Genomic DNA, 25,481 nt, shown 5'->3' with positions numbered 1-25,481 from the left:
GTAAAAAGCTGAAAAGGGCGCCAGCAGTCCATTTGAGTCCGTCAGGTGGGGGGGGGGGGCATCCGCCCCCTGACTGTATGGGCGCTCCGCCACTGAGGCCAAGTTCACGTCACGTCAACTGAATCAAGGTTGTAAAAGTGGTGACCACCAAAGATAAGGAATTATAACATTGGCAAGTCTCCTATATCCATGAGGAGGTGTCATTTTGAAACTGTATAATTGAACGAATTTTTATGAGCTCAAAATTCATCAAAAGGGTGGGGGGGGGGTGGGATCAACAGTATCTGAAGAACTCATATAACTTGCATTACTTTTTCAAGATACCTGACAAGGATAACATTGACCCGTACCCTGTCCCAATCAAGCCATCCATCAAACATTAATACAGTGTTGCATCTTGGTTTAAAGATACTACAAAGACAGGCTCTGCAGTTAAAGTATTTGAGAACACAGCCTCTTGACTTTTTTTTATAGTCAAATTTATTTTAAAACATTAATCATTGTTTATCAATAAAATAACAAAACATACATTTATGTTTCTTTTTATCTTTTCTTTTTGTAAAACAAATGGTTACAACTTTATAACAGTATATGTCTGCTATAGAAGGCGCATAAGGCAAGGAAAAAACGAGATAGGAGCAAAGGAAATAACACCATTATCCCGCCTATATCTGATATTTTTTCGCAAAAACAGATGGATAAACTGCTCAGAAATGTTGTCAATCAAAAACAATTTCTAAAATAGATGCTTAGCTGAGCTTCTGCAGCGTATAGTAGCCGATTGCTCTGCAGATTTGCATTTTGATGGCGTCATGAAACTGTAAATACAACAGTCGCGAGATTTTCATGAAAGGTGGCGCAATACAACTACTCCCCGTGGTTCTGATACGCTACGTAAACAATGACAATTACTTTCCCCGAGAATGGTAGCATTCCTTCTGTTCACATATAAGACAAGTTGAGACAAAACTTAATCATTTTCCAAAATAAACCTTTGCGAGCGCAGCATAATAAATTCAAGCTTTCCAGCAGTAACGTGCTAAAGGTTTGGGGTGGGGGGTGATGAGCTATTGCGTGGTGAAGTGACAACTTTTTAATTTATTTCAGAAATAAAAGCATAACGCAGTCATCAGTTCAGGGTCGGAAAACCTCCCCAATTCCAGTTTTGTGTATTGACTAGTTTTGCCTACAATAAAAATCTATTCACTGAAACGATAAAGTAACTTGTATTTTGTGTTAACCGTACGGAAGGCTTCTATGGAAATTCAAATGATGAGTTGGTCATTGCAAATTATATATTGGTTATTACAAATTATGCATTGATTGTTACACATTTTGAATTGGTTTTTACAAATTATGAATTGGTTTTCACAAATTTAGAAATAAACTTTATCATAAATGAACAGAGTTATTGGCTATTCACACATAGGTAGGTCGATGACGTTTGCTACACATTCATTTCTTATTTACGGCTTGGTTTGCCTAGAAAAAGTGGTAATTCTGTGTAAATTGTGATATCTAAAAAGCACCAGGGGAGAGGGGTGCACTCTGTACAATCATGACACTTGGGTGATAAGCCCTCAAAGACAGTAATACAAATCCAGTATATACGCGTTCACAAGCCAATAGAATCATTTTGGTCGAGTAGTACGGACTCCGGGGATCGATTCCTACCTTCGCCTGATGAGTCCCAAAAGGACGAAACCGGTCTATATATCTATATATCTATATATCTATATAGATATATATCTATATAGATATATATCTATATATCTATATAGATATATATCTATATAGATATATAGCTATATAGATATATAGCTATATATCTATATATCTATATATCTATATATCTATATCTATATCTATATATCTATATATCTATATATCTATATATCTATATATCTATATATCTATATATCTATATATCTATATATCTATATATCTATATAGATATATAGATATATAGATATATAGATATATAGATATATAGATATATAGATATATAGATATATAGATATATAGATATATAGATACAGATATATATATATATATATATATATATATATATATATATATATATATATAGCATTTAATAAGCTATTTACATGGCAGAACACAGTATAAATATGAACATAATACATAACTATAGATTCTTAATTCAATTAACGTCTTTCTGGACTTGGAGAACCGGGGGGGGGGGGGGAGAGTTTCTGCTTATTTCTTGAGTTACCTTATAGTGCTAGGCGTATAGTGTCCAGGTTTGCTTTAGAAGTAGTTCGGCTGGATGTAGATAAAGTTCAGATAGAGCGACGCGAATCCATTAGAGTGAGTAGGTCGGAGTTCCGACAAAAGTATAGAGTTAAATATATACTGTGTTTAAAATGGGCACAGTAATCAATGCCAAGGAACCATCAGAGGTGTGTCAACCTCTGAACGGAACGAACGGAGAAAACGGAGAGGGCGCTCAATCGGGCGTCTGTGGCTTTTATCCCCGGAGTGTAAAGGAATGTTCCAGTAAGTTATAAATATTCATGAAGTCCGCAGAAACACTTTTTCGGCGAGTTCCAGTTATGTAGAATGCGTGAGCGCATCTGGGATCGTAACAATCGGAAGACTCGGAGACTTGAATGGTAACTTATATTACGAAATAGGGTAGATGAATAAGTGGGTTACATAACACTCTCCCTCCTGGGGAAAAGGTTTGGTCCATAGAACAAAGCTTTAATACAATGAAGATCCTTTTTTAAGGAATTACACATTGAAGAAGATAAATATTCGAATGCATTTTATGCTCTTGACAATACATCTGGAATGACATTTTCTTTTCCTTTAATGTGCTTAATACATAAATTATACTGTTGCAAAAATAAGCTCCATCGAATCAATCTTTGATTCTTGTTTCTCATCTTTTGCAAAAACGTTAAAGGATTATGATCGGTTAGCACGATAATTGGAAATGAAGTAGTGCCTAAGTAAACATCAAAATGTTGAAGTCCTAACAACAAAGATAACGTTTCCTTCTCAATGGTGGAATAATTCTTTTGATGTGAATTGAACTGTTTAGAAAAATAACACACTGGGTGATCGACACCGTGATCATCGACTTGTAAGAGAACAGCGCCTACACCAAAATCACTTGCGTCTGTTGCTAACGTAAACTGCTTAGAAAAATTTGGAGCTCTTAAAACAGGGGAACTCATTAAGATTGCCTTGATTTTATCAAAAGCATTTTGACAACTCTCTGTCCAAACAAACTTTGTGCTCTTACTCAATAAATTCGTGAGCGGAGCAGCAACATCGGAAAAATTCCGACAAAATCTCCTATAGTACCTAGCCATACCTAAAAATCGCATTAATTGCTTTTTCGTAGCTGGGACTGGATATTTGTCAATAGCCTCAACCTTGGCCTTGACGGGTTTTACCTCGCCTTGACCAACCACGTGACCTAGAAAAATAACATTTGCATGTGCAATCTCACTTTTGACAAGATTTACAGTAAGATTTGCCTCAGTTAACTTCTCAAAAAGTGATCTAATACGAGTTACATGCTCATACCACGAGTTGCTATACACAATAATGTCATCAATATAAACTTCACAATTTTCTAAACTGGCAGTTATATTGTTTAACAAACGTTGGAATGTCGCTGGAGCGTTCTTCATTCCGAACGGCATTACTTTATATTGAAATAACCCATCGGGTGTAACGAATGCCGACACTCTCTTAGCTCGATCAGTGAGTGGTATTTCCCAGTACCCTTTTAGCAAGTCAAACTTCGTTACGAACCTTGCATTACCAATTCTATCAATACAATCATCCACTCTAGGGATGGGGTATGAATCGGTCCGTGTAACGGTGTTTACTTTCCGATAATCGGTACAAAATCTAAAACTTCCGTCTGGTTTGGGAACCAAAATACATGGAGAAGACCACTCACTGTCGCTAGGTTCAATAATATCATGTTTCAACATATACTGAATTTCATCACGCAGATGCTTAGATTTTACAGGATTCATTCTATATGGGTGTTGCTTAATTGACTTCGAATCACCCACATCAACATCGTGATACACTAGATTAGTCCTGGTCGGACTGTCTGAAAATAGATGTGAAAAATCTCGCAACAATGAACCGATTTGCTCACTTTGAACAGTTGACAAATGGCATAACTTCTTATCAAGGTTTGACATTACATCAGAATTTTGCAATTTAATACACATTTCTGGAACATTTTGACCTTCGACCTCATCTTCACAATCTACTTCAGAAGTAACAATTGATGACGTAATCTTGAAACTATTATCCTTAGAGTTTCTCTCGTAATATTTCTTAAGCATGTTAATATGACACAATCTCTTGGATTTACGTCTGTCCGGAGTCAAAACAATGTAATCAGTGTCACTCACTTTTTTGTGAATAACATAAGGGCCAAAATATCGAGCATGCAATGGTGAATTAGGAACTGGCAAAAACACTAATACCTTGTTTCCAGGTGAAAATGATCTATCTACCGCACGTTTGTCATATCTAAGTTTCATGCTATTTTGAGCACTCTTTAGGTTTTCTCTGGCAATCTCACATGCTCTGTGAAGTCTGTACTTGAACTTACAGACATAATCAAGAATATTCAGGTCTTCTGTCTCGCACATCCACTTTTCTTTCAACATTTTTAGTGGACCACGAACTCTGTGACCAAACACAAGCTCGAACGGGCTAAACCCTAATGACTCTTGAATTGACTCTCGGGCAGCAAACATTAAGAAATGAACACCTTCATCCCAATCTTTTACATTTTCAAAACAATATGTCCTAATCATACTCTTCAATGTTTGGTGGAATCTTTCCAACGCACCTTGGCTTTGTGGATGATAAGCGCTAGATGTAACTTGTCTAATATTCAACTGATACATAGCTTGTTGGAAAACTCTTGACATAAAATTTGAACCCTGATCGGATTGAACAGACTTTGGTAAACCAACCAAAGTAAAGAATTTAATCAAAACCTTACACACGGTCTTAGCCTTAATATCCCTAACAGGAATAGCTTCGGGGAACCTTGTCGATGCGCACATTATAGTAAGCATATACTGGTTACCAGATTTAGTTTTCGGTAGAGGACCGACGCAATCTATGATCACTCTACTAAAAGGCTCTTCAAAAGCGGGAATTGGTTTAAGTGGTGCTGGTGGGATTGTTTGATTCGGTTTACCCACTAGTTGACATGTATGACATGTTCTACAGAAATAAGAAACATCTTTCTTAAGATTTGGCCAAAAGAAGTGATTCAAAATACGATGGTATGTTTTGTTAACGCCAAGATGACCAGAAAAAGGCGTCTCATGTGCCAAACTTAATACATCAGACCTATAGACTTTAGGAACGACCACTTGGTGATAAACTCGCCACTCATCAAATGCGGATACATCTGGTGGTCTCCACTTTCTCATTAATATACCCTTTTTAAGGTAAAAACAAACCGGGACGTTTTCTGCTTCGTCCTCGGTGATTGCCTTGTCGCACAGCAAGGTTAGTTCAGGATCTTTTTCCTGCTCTAACAGGAGTTGTTCTCTTGACAGGGAATCAGAAGAGAACACCTCAAAAGGAACAGAGTTTGACTGTTCTGGGTTCACACCGTTTGGTAACGAACTTAGGGGACCCAAAGGAGGGTCGGGATCATTATAAAGGCGACCCAAAAAGGTATCAGCCAAATTAAATTCCGCTTGGGAATTATGGAAAGCCTCTTTTGGAGGACATTTCTTAGGAGACTCCCTATGTTTGGAGTTAGTCTCGTTTGAAAAGGAAGAATGATCCGAATTTGAAACTTCTTGAAGTTTTTGAGACATAGCGCGAGTCACAGCACATGCAGGGAAGAGATTAGGAATTTCTTTCTGTAACTGCTCTGTGTTATCACAAGTGCTCGGCTTGTCAGTGACAATTGGATTGACTATTACTCTGCCACCTGCCAAATCATTGCCTAAGAGAAACTGCACCCCTTTTGCAGGAAGATATGGTCTAACACCCACCATAACCATACCCGATACAATGTTTGATTGAAGATGGATGTTATGAACTGGCACAGGAATAGAAATACACCCCACCCCCTGAAGCAATACATCTCCGCCAGCTGATGTTTGTTCAGACAGTGGCAATATGCCTTCCAATAGCAGAGATTGATCAGCACCCGTGTCCCGTAATACCCTAATTTTCACTGGCGGGAGATCCTCGTTAAGAGATACAAAACCATCAGAGACAAATGGTAAAAATTAGTCTTGGATCTCATTAGTACGCCTAGTAATTTTGCCAGTTCTCACAGGTGTTACAAGCTTATGGGGTGATCTATCTACAATTGCTAATGCATTTGGTGACATTTCCCTCTCCCGTTCTCTCTTTCTAGCCAATTTGAAACAATTTGCCATTAGGTGACCTTTACTACGACAATAACCACAAACAGGTACACCAGGGTCAACCCTGTTAGAGCTGACATAGTCGTCTTTACTGCGACTTGGGTATGATTGCCGTTTGTTAACAGAATCATACGACTTGGAAGGATTACTAGCCCTAACATAATTAAGATGCGACTTATTTGTTACATTTCTAAAAGATTGGTGAGTGAGGGTATAATCGTCTGCCATTACAGCAGCTTTAGATAAAGAATCAACTTGGCGTTCATCAAGGTGAACTCTAATTTCGTTACTTAGACAGTTTTTGAACTCTTCAACCAGCATAAGTTGTCTCAGTTCCTCGAATTCCTGAACCTCTTTAGAAGAACACCAGTGATTGAAATGAGTTTCTTTCACCCGAGCAAATTCAACATAAGTTTGATTTGGTTGTTTCTTGAAATTTCGAAACTTTTGCCTATACGCTTCAGGTACAAGTTCATAAGCATTAAGAACCGCTGTTTTTACAATATCATAATCAAGGCTATCTGCCAGAGATAATGCAGAATAAATTTCTTGTGCCTTGCCAACAAAAGAACTTTGAATCAACAATACCCATTTATCTTTTGGCCATAACAACGAATGCGCCAATTTCTCAAAATGACAAAAGAAATTGTCTACATCAACTTCTTTAAACTTAGGAATTAGAGACAAATATTTACTGATGTGTAAACCAGAAACCAGGGAAATGGGTGAGCCAGGGTCTGCAGCCGATGATTTTAAATCTAATTCCTTCAATCTGATTTCTTTCTCCATTTCAATTTCCATCAATTTAATCTCTTTTTGGGCTTGTAGCTCTAATTTTCTCAACTCTAACGTGCTTGCACCCTCATTGAAGCTCACATAGGACAAATCCCCAAGTTCCGATTCCTCTAATTCATTTTCATCAACCAAATGTTCTGCTACTAACTTCTTAATTTCATCCTTTCTCATGTTCGTTTTGAAGTCAACTTGATAATGTTTCGCAATCTGAATAATGTCAGATTTCTTAAGGGAATTTAGCTCATCAATAGATGGCTTATCGATAAACTTTTTCAAATCGAAAGACATAATGAATGTCTGAATTAAGGAAGTTCGTCTAATTCGACTTCCCGGATAGGCCCCCAATTATGTTACGTGACCGTTCTCAGACTTAATGTGGAGAACAGATCACGTGACATAAAAAGGAGAACACGAGGATGAAAGTAAGTTTAAAGCATTTAATAAGCTATTTACATGGCAGAACACAGTATAAATATGAACATAATACATAACTATAGATTCTTAATTCAATTAACGTCTTTCTGGAATTGGAGAACCGGGGGGGGGGGGGAGAGTTTCTGCTTATTTCTTGAGTTACCTTATAGTGCTAGGCGGATAGTGTCCAGGTTTGCTTTAGAAGTAGTTCGGCTGGATGTAGATAAAGTTCAGATAGAGCGACGCGAATCCATTAGAGTGAGTAGGTCGGAGTTCCGACAAAAGTATAGAGTTAAATATATACTGTGTTTAAAATGGGCACAGTAATCAATGCCAAGGAACCATCAGAGGTGTGTCAACCTCTGAACGGAACGAACGGAGAAAACGGAGAGGGCGCTCAATCGGGCGTCTGTGGCTTTTATCCCCGGAGTGTAAAGGAATGTTCCAGTAAGTTATGAATATTCATGAAGTCCGCAGAAACACTTTGTTGGCGAGTTCCAGTTATGTAGAATGCGTGAGCGCATCTGGGATCGTAACAATCGGAAGACTCGGAGACTTGAATGGTAACTTATATTACGAAATAGGGTAGATGAATAAGTGGGTTACATAACAATATATATATATATATATATATATATATATATATATATATATATATATATATATATATATATATATATATATATATATATAGTATATATATATATATATATATATATATATATATTTATATATATATATATATATATGTATATATATATATAAATATATATAGTTATATATATATATAGTTATATATATAGTTATATATATAGTTATATATATATAGTTATATATATAGTTATATATAAATATATATATTATATATTTACATGTGTGTGTGTAGGTGGGTGTGTATGTGTATGATTGAAACCAATGCAATTTCACCACATGCATGTTCGTCACACTAATACTATGAGGATGCAGTGTTGAAGTCAGATGCAGACAAATTTCATTTCAGCCAGCCATCAGGGGATACCTTTAGTAATGCATAACTTAAACGTGGAAAAAATGTTGTTGTTAGTTAAGTCAAATGTTTTTTATTTGTGAGGGCAAAGGGGCAAGTTATCAATATCGTTCACATAATGAAGGCAAGTGGAAAAGAAAATAAACGAATGAGAATTAATTCATTGCTGCTCGTATGATTATTGTCAATATAAGAATAAAACCAGCCACCAAAATATAAATGCTTGTTTTCAAATACTTAAATGTATATGCATTGTTATGCTTTGTCGTCAATTGCATGCCTTAAAGGAGGCATAGAGTTGCGAAATAAAGCTATTCTTCCAAAATCTGCCAGGTCTTTGTAAAGAATTGCTATCCGTTATGTTAATACGCAATTATTACGTCATAAGTAATAATTACGTAAAACTGTAAATAGACAAGACGTTGTAAATGCAAAACATATTATTCCTATAAGCAAGAAACAAAGAACGATAAAGAAATAAAAACAATAAAAAACCAAGAAACCGAATTGAATTTATTGAATTAAATGAAGAAAATCGTTTGATCAGATTTGCATAACAAAAAATCCGATACAATTTGGACCATCATCAATTAGTCACCAATCAAATAGAATACAAAATAATAAAATCAAAATCTGACGATTTGGTTGAACCGCCAGTCATAGTCGTTGTCTTTCCTCTTTTCCTGTTTCGTACGTCTTTTAAACCGTCCTCGCTCTGATACAGAGAGAGAGAGAGGTGAGGTGGAGGGTGGGGGTGGGGGGGGGAGAGGACGAGAGAGAGAGAGAAAAAAAGTTGGTGAAAGAGTACATAACAAGAATATTGAGTAAAACGGCAAATTCAACCTTGTCATAAAGGTATCGACTTGTGGAACGTATAGCCCAACAATATAGTCTAACGATTTCAATTATATATTCATTGTATATTAACTAATATCCCATTCGTGAGATATTATTATCAAAGTGTTTAAATTAACAAAGCATACTGTCATCTTTAATAAATATGGTAAAAATCTTAGCGATGAACAACTTACCCCAAAAAACAGATAATAATCTTATTATCCAGAGATGGCAAAGCCTAGATTTTAAATCATCGTGTTTTGGCAGCTTTGTAAATCTTTGATGTCAAAATGCTTTATTGAACCTCAAGCATTTGGCTTTCTAGAATATTGGCAATAAAATCTAATCCATCATTAGGCCATATGAAGAGCTTCAATACTTTCGAAAATGCCGCACGTGTGGCTCGATGATGTCATATTTAGACTTGCTCAAGTATGCAAGCCGTGTGTCTAAAGGAACATGAAACCTGTGTTTCCTCCCACGTGGAATTAACATTATTAGCTGTTTAGGTAAGTTCTTTATGACACATATATAGACCTTCTGTCTCCTAATCTGTTTCTACCAATCGAATAATACAAGATTGATATAGACGTAGTCCTGCTGCATCACTGATCCGTAGTCTGTCACCAGCGATGTGACGTCATTGACGTACATATCCTAAACACGATCTAGATAGGATTTATGACCAGTGACGTAGCAGTGATGCAGGGGATCATAGTAACCATGCATACACTGTCGAAGTGGACATCGCACTTGATCTGTCGAAAACAACCATGTATGCGAAACAAAATGTAGAAGTCTTACCCTGAAGATGGCGACTACAGCCCCGTGCGGGGATTGCAAGGAGCAGTACACGTTCTGTGGCAATTAGAACCCCAAAATCCTGCGTCACAAGCTGAAAGGAAAACGATATGAAACAAGGTTGAAAACTCTGTTATCTGTAGTGTTTCTATTTACAGTTCTGTAGAGTAACACTGTTTCACAATGTACAACATATCCTTGTTTGATGTAAAAAGAAATAAATACCAATAATAAATACCCAAAAAAGCAAACAGTATCGGTATTAGACTGCACTTATTTTGTTATTTGAGATGGTAGTGTTTTTCGTATATCCCACCCTTCTTTTCATAATAGGTGTATTGTGATACTTATAACGACCGAGAATTTTGGGTACAAGTTGGTTCAGACGCATATACCATTTAAGCGAATCGTTATGTTGTACAAAAAAAAAATTATGACAGATATCATGTCGATCGAATTTGTCTGAGTACCTAGCATTATTATACAACGATGTCTTTCATGATTTGGTTTCAACCTCTTGCAATGTATTATCATTAATATACATCAGAAAAAAAATCATATTATAGTGAAGGAGGAGTCGTATGAAGGCGATATTTGAGGGAGTGTTGCGGTAAAGTGGTTGACGCAGTCGATTTGTGATCTAAGGCTTGCAGGTTCGAGTCCTGGCCAGATCATTACGTTGTGTCCTTGGGCGACGCACTTTATCTCCATTGCCTCTCTTCACCCAGGTGTAAAGCCGGGGACCTGTGAGATCAACTGTCAGGGCGCTGTTTAGCTGCTGCCATGGGGAAGGACTGTTTCTATGTTTGACAGGTTATCGTTGACAAGGGAATTATTGTAATGCGCCTTGAATTTTCTATAAATTTAAAATATTATGTTACCGTCTAAGAAAGGAAGAAAAAGCCCCAACGATATAGTACTGGTATACGTTTCGGGGGGGGGGGGGTAACACATTGGGGGAGGGGTGACACATTGGGGGTGCGGGCATGACATATTTGTATGCACCGCTCCAGTCTCTGCTTTATAAGATGTTAAGACTTACGGGTAATGCAATCAGGAGCTTGTAATCCTGGATAACATTTACACCCGACCTTGCCGGGGTTACAGATCAAAATGTTACTGCAATCACTCCCTGGAAATACCTCACTGCACAAGTATGAACAACCTTTTCCGATTCGGCCTTCAGGGCAAGCTAAATAGAAGGAAGAAAATAGGAAAGGGATATTGAATGTCATGAATAACACAACGATGAACACGGTTTTATAACATAGACAGAAAACAATAAGCAAAGAAGCAAACAAATTCGTCAGTCAATCAATCGATCCATCAGTCAATCAATCAATCAAATCATACATCCATACATCAATCAAGTGCTTTCAAATAACTGCAGTAAATCAATCAAACCATCTGTCAATCAATTAAATCCTTCAACCAATCAAGCAACATATCGATCATTCAATCAATCATAAATAAAGTGTAGTATATTAATCGCAGTCAATCATTCAAGCCACCCATCTGTCAATCAATCCAGAAATTCATCCATCCATCCATCCATCAATTAAATAGTCAAATCAATCAAACACTTTCATTCACACTGCAGTCAATCCATCAAGACATCCATCTGTCCAGTGATAACGCAAAGAATCAAGTGCAATATCATTCAATTCATCGATCATTCAATGAATCCATCCATCAATCAATCAATCGAGCCGTGAATTAATCCAACCATCCACACATCCATCCAACTATTAATCCATAAATTCATCCTGCTATCCATCAAACAATCCATCAATTATTCAATCATTCTATCAATCAATCAGTTCCCAATCAATACAGTCTAAGATTAAAATAAGATGAAAATAGTCAGACTAGTTTCCTTTTAATACAGCAATATAATTGTCAACTGACGGTTTATTGCTAAAAATAACTTCTTACGTTTTTTGTAATAATGTCTGACAACCTACATCGATTGTTCCTTCAAATACCAATAAATAAGATTGTAATTAATCAACCTTATCAGTCACTTGTTCATGTTTCAAGGAATTAACTTATACTTTTATGAAGAACCTTAAAACAATTAGCAACAAGGAACTCTGTTATTTATATATCACATATATAGAAAAGCAACGTTTAACTGATGGACTTATTTCCAATTAGGTTTCAGCAAAGTTCATTATGAACCGGTTACTTTTGGTTTCTGCACAAACCTAAACTATAAAAGGTTATTATTCTTTGGGAACAAGTGGTTGGCTAAAAGATACTCGAAGGATAAAAATAGCGCACAGCATTCTAATGTTTGGTTATTACAACAGTGTACGCTTTATCAAATTTGAATACGCGGCTCTTACCATCCTCGCATGTATCTCCAGTAAATCCTGGGTAGCAATTACAAAGTCCGTTGACGTCATCACAAACACCATTTACACACGTTGGACAAGGGAAACTGCCGCCATCACAAAAAAAACCATCGTCACAATCTGTATGGATGTAAATGAGAGAGGCGTTTTGTGGTATTGGTTTACATTGAAACTCTAACAACGACAAGAAATCTGGACATAGGCGTAAGAGCCTCACTTGATTGGGGGGGGGGGGGGGGGGCTGTAACAACTTGCCCGAAAAATATAACCAAAATTTTTTCACATGTTAATGTGCATATCATATAGGCATTCTTCGGTTATTACATCACATGCCAATAACGTACAGTCATTTTCCGTGTTATTACTCTTCCATATTGGTTATAATTATTGGGGAAGTCGTTACAACAATAATGAGAATGATAATAATATAAGTTTAACCATTGAAAAATACATTGCAAATTCTTCTTCTTTCAGTAGGTGCCAGTGGCGGAGCTAGGGGTATTGGTCAGGGGGGAGAGATTGGTCTGTAGGGGCGCTTTCGACACTATCTAAGCGGAGCGCCACCACTGGTTGGCGCGGAGCGTACAGACATTTTTTGAGTAAAGATACTTCCTAGATCTCCGGAAATGACCCTTTCCAGGCCTTGCTAATTTGCAGATAAACGAAGAATAAATAGGTTTCATCGCCATTTGTCAGAAAATTGCACCAACAAAATGTGACAAATGTCAATAGGTATTTCAGAGCACAATAAAAAAGTCAATAATCGCGAATAAATAAAAAGTGGTGAAAAGCTGAAAAGGGCGCCAGCAGTCCATTTGAGTCCGTCAGGGGTGCATCCGCCCCTCTGACTGTATGGACGCTCCGCCACTGGTAGGTGCCCGACAAATTCTCAGCAATGATAATGCCCAAATTTTCACCCCAAAAAATGAGAAAACACACTGCAAATTATTATCCTTTCAGTAGGTGCCCGAAAATATTCTCAGCATATTGCCCGAATTTTCACCAAAAATTTGAAAAACACATTGCAAATTATTATTCTTTAAGTAGTTGCCCGAAAAATTCTCAGCATATTGCCGAAATTTCACCAAAAAAAAAATGAGAAAACACACTGCAAATAATTATTCTTCCAGTTGGTGCCCGAAAAATTCTAAGCATTTTGCCCGAATTTTCACCCAAAAATATGGTTGGGGGGGGGGGGGGGCTGCAGCCCCCCAGCCCCCCGCCTCCTACGCCTTATAGATCTAGAGCACATAATATGTGTGGACCTGATCAATCATTACAGCCATGCTTTATCTAGATGGGTGGATCTTGGCTGTGTTCTCACGGAAGCTTAAAAAGTCGTAGGCTTTAACTGTATGAAAAACGGCTGTGCTTATATGACGTATCCACCTTGGTGACAAATATCCAGCCATTGTTTATCCTCGGCAACAACTGTTCAAACTGGGCGAAAGGGTGGTGGGAAAGGGTGGCAGGGAGGGGATGGGGTTAGTGTTGGGAAGGAGTCAATAGGAATATCAGAAACCATAACATACCGACATTTTGTAGGAACTTACTTCTAACAAAGAGATAAAAGAGTGGATGCCATGTCCGCTTCTCTCTCCCTGGACGATAAACTTCATAGATACTATCGGATAGTCCGCTACCAGACAATGTACAGACTAGGCTCCCATCGCATGATGGGACTGGCACAGGAGCGTTTGAATTACCCATTGCGTCGAAGGTTGTGCAACGCCATCTGAGAGATGGTTCAAATCTATCCAGTCTGTTTTTGACAAACTCAGCTCCGAGGGATACGCTTTGGTCTCGACTAATGGTATATGTATAAAGTGTGTTGACGAATCCTTCAGGAAGAAAACAAACAAAAATAACAACGGATACTGAGAGCAAATTTATGAATTTTGCTTATTGACAATTTATCACAAACCTTTAATGCCATGTATTATATATATATATATATATATATATATATATATATAATACATGGCATTAAAGGTTTGTCACTATTTTGAATTTCATACATTTTTTCTTCATAAATAAAAGTTTGGTCCACTTCTGACTCGTGGGTGTGGATGGGTGGGTGAAGGAAGGAGGGGGTGGGGTTAGAACGTGGTCAGTAACATCCTAAATATCGCTTGAAGTACACTTTTTACGGGTGCATTTTTGCTTCCAAATGTTCGCCCCCTCTCCCCACTTTTATACCCCAAATGTGAGCATGCCTGACGAAAAGGAGTGCGGGAAGGGTTAGAACCGAGTGTTTAGATTAGCAACCGTCCTTCCCCTCCCCCTCCCCATTGTAGTCGTGGTTTATAATAATATCGTCAAAGTCCAGAAAGTATCGAGACAAACATGTCCTATTTCTGTAGGGATAAAGGTGGATAACAGCTAACGCAGACATCTACGAAAATATGACTATTTCATTGACTGAAAAATCATTGGATAAAAATGTAACGTCACAGCAATGGCTGACGACTTGCGTAAATGGCATCATTGATCCAACTATGTTTCAATTCTCTCCTTCTCTTTGTTTGTTTGTTTGCTTGTTTGTTTTGTTTGTCGGAGCAGATCATAACATAGCTCCATATATATATATATATATATATATATATATATATATATATATATATATATATATATATATATATATATATATATATATATGTTGATACTAGATGAGACTAGTGGAACACTATAGTAGTTGTTACTCGGAGTTTCACGCGTTATAGCGATCTTCAGACCATGTATATATATATATATATATATATATATATATATATATATATATATATATACATGGTCATTTCCATGATAAGGTCAACATCATACCAACAAAATTGTAATCATTGTACATTAAAATTGTATAAGTTTCCAATAAGTAGAATACTTGTAGTTACTAAAAATATTTGTTTCACCCCCAAAAATCATTTGTTTGATTATGGGGTCGGTAATAACAAATGGTTGCTGTAGTAACTAAATTATGAAAAATACAGTGAAATTTCGTTTTCTGCAGCAGATTTGTACATAGAAATTATATGTATCATCAGTTTTTTGGCCTAATTAGATTTGCTATAACATAGTGCTCACTTATTAGCTTCAATTTTTTTTCGACATCAAGGCATTAGACAACAGTGGTGAATTGAAACGATTTTCTGTCACGCGAGTCACAAAATTTTCTGTTTTTGTTTTTTTCTTCTCCTTGCCTGCACAATAGTTTTACTCCAAATAATGAATATCAAGTCTTCACATAGATACCAAATGGATTACTGAATTTTCCTTTTCAGAAGATATTTTAAATTTTGCGGAAAATCACCCTTTACGAATGTCACGCGAGTCACGTCACGCGAGTCACGTCAATTCAAGATAGTGTTTCTACCTATATTACTGTGTGAATATTACAGGGATGTTATAGTTTGATGAATGAATCACTGTATAGAGATTTTAAATTTGTTTTCGACATCAAGGCATTAGACAACAGTGGTGAATTGAAAACACCCTAGATTTACTGTCACGCGAGTCACTAAATTTACTGTTTTTATTTTTTTTTCTCCTTGCCTGCACAAAAGTTTTACTCCAAATAATGAATATCAAGTCTTCACATAGATACCAAATGGATTACTGAATTTTCCTTTTCAGAAGATATTTCAAATTTTGCGGAAAATCACCCTTTACGAATGTCACGCGAGTCACGTCACGCGAGTCCCGTCAATTCAAGATAGTGCTTCTACCTATATTACTGTGTGAATATTACAGGGATGTTATAGTGTGATGAATGAATCACTGATTAAAGATATCATATATGCATTCCTCTTTAATTTGGCAACTTGAAAAACATTTGCACACATAAATAACTAATTATAATATTTCCTTTGAAATATCAGAATTTAAATTCATGAATATTTATTCGCAATATAATGCCTATTTTATCACCACATTTGGAAAGTTAGTATGTGTCATTGATTTTTTAGTAATATACAAAAACATAATCTTTATTAGTATCTGGCAATGCCATGTGCTATGACTTGACAACCTTAATAAGGTAACTGCACAATCATTCCCAAAATCAAAATGAGAATGGTACTTTGAATCACAATGAAAATTTTTTGAATACAGCTATAACACTTTGGTTTATTCAAATATGACAAATGAGAGTGGTAATTAGAATCACAATTTGATAGATGTTTCTTCTATAATTTTCAAATGAGTGACTTTAATAGACTAAATATTGTTATAAATATTAATTGACAAGATATATTGCCTGAACAACTGTACTACCCGTACAGTATATTACCTACTGTCTGCAGTCATGAGGGTAACCCAGGGACATTAATATCATCTGAACATTCCCAAGGAGTGTACCTTTTGAACACTTTCTAGACCAATGAATGTTATATTTCACTATGCAAGATTTATACCTTCGATTCACTACTGCATTTTGGTCTAGAACTATCCGAAAAGTGAACTCGTCACGCGAGTCACGTTTTCTTGTCACGCGAGTCACAATACATCTTCAACGTTATTTTCTTTCGTTACAACATTTTCTCAAAGTTGCATAGCAATTGAGGTAGAGGTGTTTTACAACTTCGGTATGATTATAAAAAGTTATTGGAAACATTTTTATAAGACATAACATTTGTGTGTGCATTCTGATTTTTGCTAATAGTAACTGTCACGCGAGTCACGTTTAGTTTTTGGCCAATTTCACCCCCAATACTTGAGGTATAAATATTTTTTTCTCTACTGTTGTAAGCATTAAGGCGTACATTCACCGACTACATGAATGCCTTTCTCCCATGTAATTTCTTTATTTGTTTAATGATATCAAATAGAGAGGAATTTTAGTAAAAATGTCACGCGAGTCACCACGGAATTGACCATATATATATATATATTTATATATAGTACATTCCTTTATTTTTGCAGGAACAACATAGCAACTTGAACGTAAATACTCATAACACATACCACTGTTTTCGGTTGCAATGCATGGTATCCACTCTTCCAGTAGATTCTCATCAGTGGGATTAAAATGAGCTTGAAAAACACCGAAGCGTCTCCCTCTTGATTGCGGTGGCACCGCCGCAGAGAAACCTTCATAATAAGGAGACGAGACAGCATTGCTCTTTACAGTATGTATGGGGAGTTTAAGCCATCGTCCTGTACGCGCCGCTCTTCCAACATCGATGGTTCCTGCTACTGTTGTAACACCCACCACATCTACACTACCTCCACTTCGTCGCAGTGCAAGAGGGTTTTTAACCAAGCAGCAGGCATCGATACGTGGTATTGGGTCTGTTTTGTTCAAAGACGAAGGATAAAAATAAAGAAGATGGAAAATCAATATTGGGAAATAATAAGATCCTTCCGATCATTCCGATCCTTTTATGCATATTGGTTTGAATGTAAAATACAAATAAGCGAATATTTATATATATATATATATATATATATATATATATATATATATATATATATATATATATATATATATATATATATATATAGTGAGTTAGTGATTGGAAGTAAAACAGCCAATGTTTGGTTTTTGCAGAGCTTTCGAGCAAAACAAGCTCTTCCTCAGTGCATGATCACCGAAAGTGACAAGGATTGGCAAGAATTGAAACTATATTTGATGACAATCAACAGCACGGTTTGTAACTTTTTGTAAACATGTTACTGAGTTCCTATAGCCAATATTATCCTGATTTATTTTGTGTTGAATCGGTGTAAGTTTCCTAATTAGCGTTAGACTAAGTAGGCCAGCCACTTTAATTAATATGCTTCAGTTTCATGGAAGGGTCATTGCAAGAAATTCAAAGTAGTAGTGTTTAAGTAGTAGTGTTAGTAGTAGTAGTACTTTGTAATGGTCTTGGTTAATAATAAGGATGTCAACGTTGTGCCTAAAGGTCATCCTTGAACAATAGCTAGGACTGTATACTTACCCCGACATTCGCCTTCAGGGTCGGGATCAGCACAGTTCGGTGTTGCTGAGTTCGCGCATTGACATGTACCACCGCCCGCATCGTCGAAACAGAAGCCACAGAAAGGGGCAATTGTACTGCATCCGCATGCCACGGGAGCTAATAGTTACAGAAATATTTACATCGCCATGGAGGAGACAAAAATATGAAAAGATTTTATTAACATGATGTAGATTTTGTAGAGTCCTAGAAATTCATCTTTGCCATATTTTAATAGCATTTGACGCGTTACACGGTAGCGGTATTTTGAAGGTATACACACATGCGACTTTTAAATGTCCCATCGTTGCTGTGAGTGGAACGCACGATATCATATCTTGTTTCCCTTCTGTGAACCTCTATGAACCCAAAAGTCATCTATCCAATAAACGATATTTGGACATGTGCTACGACAAAAGATGATATACTACCAAAACGTACGCCACCTTCTAAGGAATCGTATCAATTCCCTTGTAAATTGCAGCTCGGTTACACGTAAATGCATATCATCGGCGTTACTGAGCCTGGAATTAGAACATTAACATCGAGAAGTCAGTCCGTCGTTAGTCAGATTCATCTGAACAACGATACTGTGCAAGGTATGAATTTTAGATTCCATTGCTTAAAGTCTCAGTACTTGTTTACTAAATTGAACCTTCGACCTTTTCCAGCTTACTGCACTAAATTCTCATTGAAAATGACAACGTTTTATGCAATTTTCATATCAATATTCATTATTTTTATTGAGTTATCTGTCGTTAAACAGTTTGAACTGAATAAAATTCGCCAATTTTTTACGAGTCCTTTGATTTTGCAAACTTCAATCACAATTTGCAAGCCCCGCCCAACATATCATTAGCCAATCATTTATTTTGTTTGTAACGACCGTGAGGCATAGGACTACTTCACTTTCGTGGCTAGCCTGTCATAGGTCCGTTCTCTTGAATACGGCTTCTTATGCACGATAAGAAAATCTACCCGGTAGAACAGATCTATGTAGAAATTTTCGGCCATCTGACTTGATTTGATTTAATTTATTTCTAACATCACTTACTTGTAATTAGGCTTTGGACCTATTCCTGTGACGATTTGATGGAACTAACGTAATCGTACACATTAAGAGTACGTTGTCAGCACGACTACAGGTACGCATACTTCGCAAACGTAACCGGTACTTGAAATTAATACTTGGAATTTCGAAATGACAAAACAAATGGACCCATGGCTTTATCTTAACGCGTTCACTCGTTGGTAGCGTAAGTTCAATTTGTTGCCAGTTTATGATTTACCAAGGATTTTTCATAATGATCGTGCCTACCACAGTAGTTCGCTACCATTCTTGGCATTGCTAGCCACAAGGATATCTCTTTCCTGTTCTATTAACCCACTTATTTCTTATCATTATGGAACGGCCATTACTAACATGGTTGGAAAAACGGTTCATTTTAGTTTCCTCTTGTAGTAGTGTATTAACTTTTAGTAAGTTAACAGTACACTACACTTCATGGCACACAAGTAACATCGTGCTTTCTATCGGGAGGTTGCACTTATTTGCATGGTATTTCGTCCGCCAAAAGTCGCACAATAGCAGTTTATATATATCGTAATTCAAAAACCAAAATACAAACAGTCATAAATCAATGGCGCTCACTCCAATTTCTACGTTCATTGTTTTTTTTTTCTGTCAGAAGTAGTGACCTTACCCCATCCCCAACCGTCTATCTCCCACCCCTTCAAAACATCTGATCATTACCCCTACCCGGGCGTAAATTACCCCAAGGTTCGGAACTACCGCTCTAAGCAATAATAGATAACGTACCACAAGCAGCTATACAGGCTGAGCCACACACAGACAATCCATTTACGTCACCATCGATGATGCCGTCGTTTCCCGTTTCCAACGGCATTATGCCATCTCGTTCATTTTGTGTACCAGCTAACCAAGGTGCTATCGGGTACCTGGATAATTCATATTGTGTATTATCGTCGTCTACACTGGTAGCGATAAGGAAATAAACGAAGTCATCCGCAACATCAACACAACTGACTCGTGCAGCCTGCGGCGCGAGACCCTGGCCCGTAAATACTGTTATAGAAGACACTGTTATTGTACCTGCGCCATTCCAGATTAATAGTTGGGCATTTGTTTGAGTGTCAAATGTGACAAATATGTAAACGTCATCTGTAATGAGAAAAAAAAACACACACACACACACACGTATATATATATATATATATATATATATATATATATATATATATATATATATATATAATTAAATTAATATTTAAAACAGACACGGCTCACAACACCGGTCTCGACAAAGACTTCGGAACCCTAAAACGACTATCAGTTTCACAAACATTTGTAATTCGTTCGTCGTCTCTCTGTACCTTATCCGCTTTCTGTATAGTCATTGTTTATTCGGCACTTCTTCCATCAGTGCCACATGTAGTTATCTAAAGTCAATATTTCTTCGTGGTACATTTTGAATTTTCCAATCCACTGCCAAGTTTTGCTGAAGGATATTGTTTCAATGATTCGTATTTCGTCGCTGCATTCATAAACATTGTTTGCATTCAGCCGTACGACTTATATTCATCCGAAACAAATGCTTTTCTATTTCATTCACTCACTTTTGATTGCATTCAAACGCCATGGTTGTACTTTTGGGCCAGTTAATCACGATTTCATCCATCCTGATTAGATTGCGTTATATTCAGCGGTTGCTCTTGTTGTTTTCAGTTGTTATGCATTGTCATAAAACACCCGATACTCTTAGCTAGTACAGTAACTACTGTTCATGTTCCACAACCGTGCATCAGTAACTACAGCGCTTTGTTCGCAACACGGTAACATGTGCAACAGTTGGCACAGTAGTTACTGTTACACGTTGAACTACGAGTCCGACAGGTGAAAATTTGCAGTAACTAAAAAAATGGTTTAAAAAAATATATACATATATATATTTTTTTAAATTTTTAAATTTGCAGTAAGAAAAAACTTTCAGTAATTACTGTGCCACCTGTAACACATGTTACCGTGTTACGAACACAGCGCAGATGTTACTGATGCACGTTTGTTGAACATGAACAGTAGTTACTGTACTAGCTATGAGTATTGGCTGCATAAAAACGCAGTGTTTGCACGTCATGCGCGCTGCGCTATTGCATTCGCTGTTTCATTCATTGGTAATTTATGTCTTACTGGTTGTAACCAGAGTCCCACTGTAGACGGAGTTGCGACCGTAACTTGTACATTATAAACCATACTTAATCCAAATTGCTCGCTGTGGAACGTTAAGCGTTCAAGTACCAAAAGGTTGTACAGTTTAGATAAACAGTCGCGTAAACCTTCATTGTTGGCTGAAATTATTTGCCATTGTGTAATAAACCACCGTTTTCAAGCAAAACTGTCTTCACATATTTTGAATATGCCAGAAAAGTGTTAAAATGGTCAGATATATCAAAGTTGATGGGAGATGGTATAATATGACTTTTAGATGTATGATATGGGTCCTAACGCACATGATGCAGTGAGTTAGATTGATATTTACATGGGAGATTTGGTCACAAGAAGAAAAGGAGCATTTCAAAAGCACCGATACATTGATCTCCCTCTCCCAACTCCCTTCACACAGTGACTAAAATTCTGTTCATTCCAAGACTTATTGCAGAATTGTTCTGATGTATGCTTGTTGAACGAATGCAGCCCAAGATTTGTGCTAATTAGGCAGATGTTTATGGCGGGCCATCAGTCTCAAATCGTGAGAGATCGACTTATACCGATTTAAATCGACATATACCAATTTCCTTCGACCTATACCAGTTTCCAGCAGCTTAAATTGACTTCTACCGATTTAAATCGACATATACCAGTTTAATTCTACATATCATCGATTTAAATCGACATATACCAGTTTAATTCGACATATCATCGATTTAAATCGACATATACCAATTTAAATCGATGATATGTAAAATAAATCGATGATATGTCAATTTAAATCGACATCTTCAGTTTAAATCGATGATATGTCGAATTAAATCGGTAGAAGTCAATTTCCGTGGACTTATACCAGTTTCCAGCAACTCAAATTGACATATACCTATATAAATCGACATATCATCGATTTAGCTCATTAACATATTCCAAATCCCGATTTCGGTGATGATTGACATGTGGAGATACATCACGTGTAAACACCTGACGAGGCGCGCGAATAATTGAAAATAAACACGAGCACAGTGGAATGCATGATTGGAGCATGAATACTGTGATTGTTAATCCCCTGGGTATATATTTAGCTACAGTAAAACGTAACCTTACAGTAGGCCTAACTGCAGAACAATATCATCTTTGTTAATGGTGTAACTGGAGTAGCTAATTACATCTGTGTACGTTCTGTAGGCCTATGCAGTTGCATGTGTATTCTTATACTATAGCCAGGCGCGTACATATATATACTATATAGAGTATATAGTATATATATATATATATATATATATATATATATATATATATATATATATATTTATATATATATATATACTATATACTATATACTCTATATAGTATATCATGACGCGTGTGTGTGTATGGACGCCTGTAAAATTGTGCTATGAAACCAACTGTGGCTGGTCTTGAACTCGACCGAGTCGTCGGGGAACATGACGCATTTCGGTATTAGCCCAAGATCTATATGCGAACTGCACTAGACATATGTCCTTCGATGCAACACTGTCATCCACAGATAAAATGTTATGCAAGAGTGCTAATTGTTACCCCACCCCTAGTACCGTAAGTCATACAATGAATCTAAAAATAGAAATTCCGCATGCAATTTGAGAATTGAGCACATTTCCTGTGAATATCATGTCGTGGATCCAAACGGATATTTTCGGACTGAAAACTTGTCGGACTGAAAACTTGTCAGACTGAGGGGTGTACCCCGGCGGGAGGGGGGAGGCGGACGCACACATCATTTCTTGAGGTTGTTCCCACCTGCATGAAAACGCGCGCCCCACAACCCTACGCCCACCCCTAATCGCTTCCCGATGAGTTACGAAACCAGACCCATCGTATACAAAAGTCTATTGGATTATTTGTCCCCTGATTTTTTTCTGCAGATGCCCATGCATTTCCCAAAACTAAATTTCTAAGCAATGAGATCTAAAATTTAAGGAGGTTTGGTAGCATCATTGGGTCTGGGAAGTGTTATTTCCGGTGATCTGGGAGGTATATTTGCCAAAAATTTCTTGTACGCTACGTCGATATCATCAAATATGACGTCATATTTACTGATATCATTAATTCGAATTAGTGATATGTACATATCATTAATTCGAATTAATGATATGTACATATCACTAATTCGAATTAGTGATATCAACAAATATGACGTACATATCAAGAATTCGGCCATATTTAATGATATCATTAGATATGGCCGAATTCGTGATATGTACGTCATATTTGATGTTATCATTAATTGGAATTTATGATATCAAAAATTCGGATTAATGATATCATTAAATATGGCCGAATTCGTGATATGTACGCCATATTTGATGATATCATTAATTGGAATTTATGATATCATTAAATATGGCCGAATTCGTGATATGTACGTCATACTTTTTGATATCATAAATTTAAATACAGATATCTGAAATTGAATTTATGATATCTTGAATTGAAATATTGATATCTATAATAGTTCATCTATTTTAAGATATCACATATTCAATTCTTGATATCAGAAATTTTAATTATGATATCATCAAATAAAATAATGATATCAATAATTTCCTTGCACCAATTAATGATATCATCAAATATGACGTACATATCATTAAAACAATTTCAGATATCATGAAATAATTCATGATATCATTAAATAATTTTTGATATCATTAAATAATTGTTGATATCAATAAATACTGAATAAAAAATAAAATGGCTTGCCATACGCGCGAACTTACGGTCGCGCTCCGCTTAGATGGTATCAGAGAACAGAAACGCGACCCCACCATTATCCAAGACTGATGTGCGCCCATGCACCAATAATTTAACTGTGTCTGAATTTTCGATATTCCCCTGACCAATATTCCTAATCATTCTTCCCTCTTCTCGTGCATTTTTGACCGGTCTGTTAGGGGTAGAAGGTGGTTTTTCTGAATTGGCTGTCAATAGATGAAATTTTGTGCAACATTATGGGTATGTTTTGAAGTGACTTTATTTCACGAGAAGTGTGAATTTTCAAATTCTGAACGAATAATGGGCTTAAAACCTTGAAAAGTGGGGCTGACGGGTATTATGGGCCGCGACGTAGAATCACCTACAAAAGCAATAATCCACAGGAGATGCGATGAGGTCGAACATGATGTGTGACTGGTGACAATCTTGAAAAAGGTTATGGATGAAAAAAAAAATATTGGGAAAATACTTTGTTTACTCAGGCAAAAGTGAACATCTAGTTGATCATTTTCCAGCCCGAGTGTGCCATTTCCGGTGATCTGGGGGGTGTCAAAACCAGAAATTTTCTTGTACGCTGCGCGCCAACTGATGATGGCGTTCCGCTTAGATAGTCATTCGCGCCCCCGGGTTAGAAAATCCTGGATACGCCCCTGATAGCTCCACGTGTTTGAGTAGACAAGCCCAGTTTGCATTGAGATAATTGTACGTCATTTTTCAATCTTTTTTGCAAGTAATTGTTCATAATTACCATTGACATAATCATGATGAACGTATAATCATGATCATAAGTAACACACATAACTGAGAAAATGTGTACATTTCAAGCGGCACATAGGCATACATATTAAATATTAATTCATATTCTTGCCCTGATCTCTCACTTTCTAGGTACCTACATAAATATACTCCATGATGTGTTGTCTACCCCCC

General features: G+C 36.7%; 2 protein-coding genes across 3 annotated transcripts in view; both read right to left on the bottom strand.

Annotated features, from left to right (window-relative positions):
• Positions 1-2,789: 2,789 nt before the first annotated feature.
• LOC139978550 (uncharacterized) lies at positions 2,790-6,035 on the bottom strand. The gene has a single exon (XM_071988857.1). The coding sequence runs from the start codon at positions 6,033-6,035 to the stop codon at positions 2,790-2,792; it is 3,246 nt and encodes a 1,081-aa protein (XP_071844958.1).
• Positions 6,036-8,781: 2,746 nt separating this feature from the next.
• The window catches only part of LOC139978670 (uncharacterized), a 56,713-nt gene continuing 40,013 nt past the window's right edge, over positions 8,782-25,481 (bottom strand). For both annotated transcript variants that reach the window (XM_071989060.1, XM_071989068.1), the window contains exons 5-12: positions 20,391-20,753; positions 18,554-18,691; positions 17,577-17,903; positions 14,171-14,458; positions 12,609-12,737; positions 11,303-11,452; positions 10,264-10,354; positions 8,782-9,337 (exon numbers count right to left, since the gene is read on the bottom strand). In XM_071989060.1, the coding sequence (XP_071845161.1) occupies positions 10,278-10,354; positions 11,303-11,452; positions 12,609-12,737; positions 14,171-14,458; positions 17,577-17,903; positions 18,554-18,691; positions 20,391-20,753 (1,472 nt within the window). In that variant the 3' untranslated portion in view covers positions 8,782-9,337; positions 10,264-10,277. The remainder of the gene's footprint in view (positions 9,338-10,263; positions 10,355-11,302; positions 11,453-12,608; positions 12,738-14,170; positions 14,459-17,576; positions 17,904-18,553; positions 18,692-20,390; positions 20,754-25,481) is intronic.

Source organism: Apostichopus japonicus, chromosome 2, assembly GCF_037975245.1.
Source record: "Apostichopus japonicus isolate 1M-3 chromosome 2, ASM3797524v1, whole genome shotgun sequence".
NCBI lineage: Eukaryota > Metazoa > Echinodermata > Holothuroidea > Aspidochirotida > Stichopodidae > Apostichopus > Apostichopus japonicus.
The sequence above is the reverse complement of the archived record's forward strand: the minus strand, read 5'-3'. Positions and strand labels throughout refer to the sequence as shown.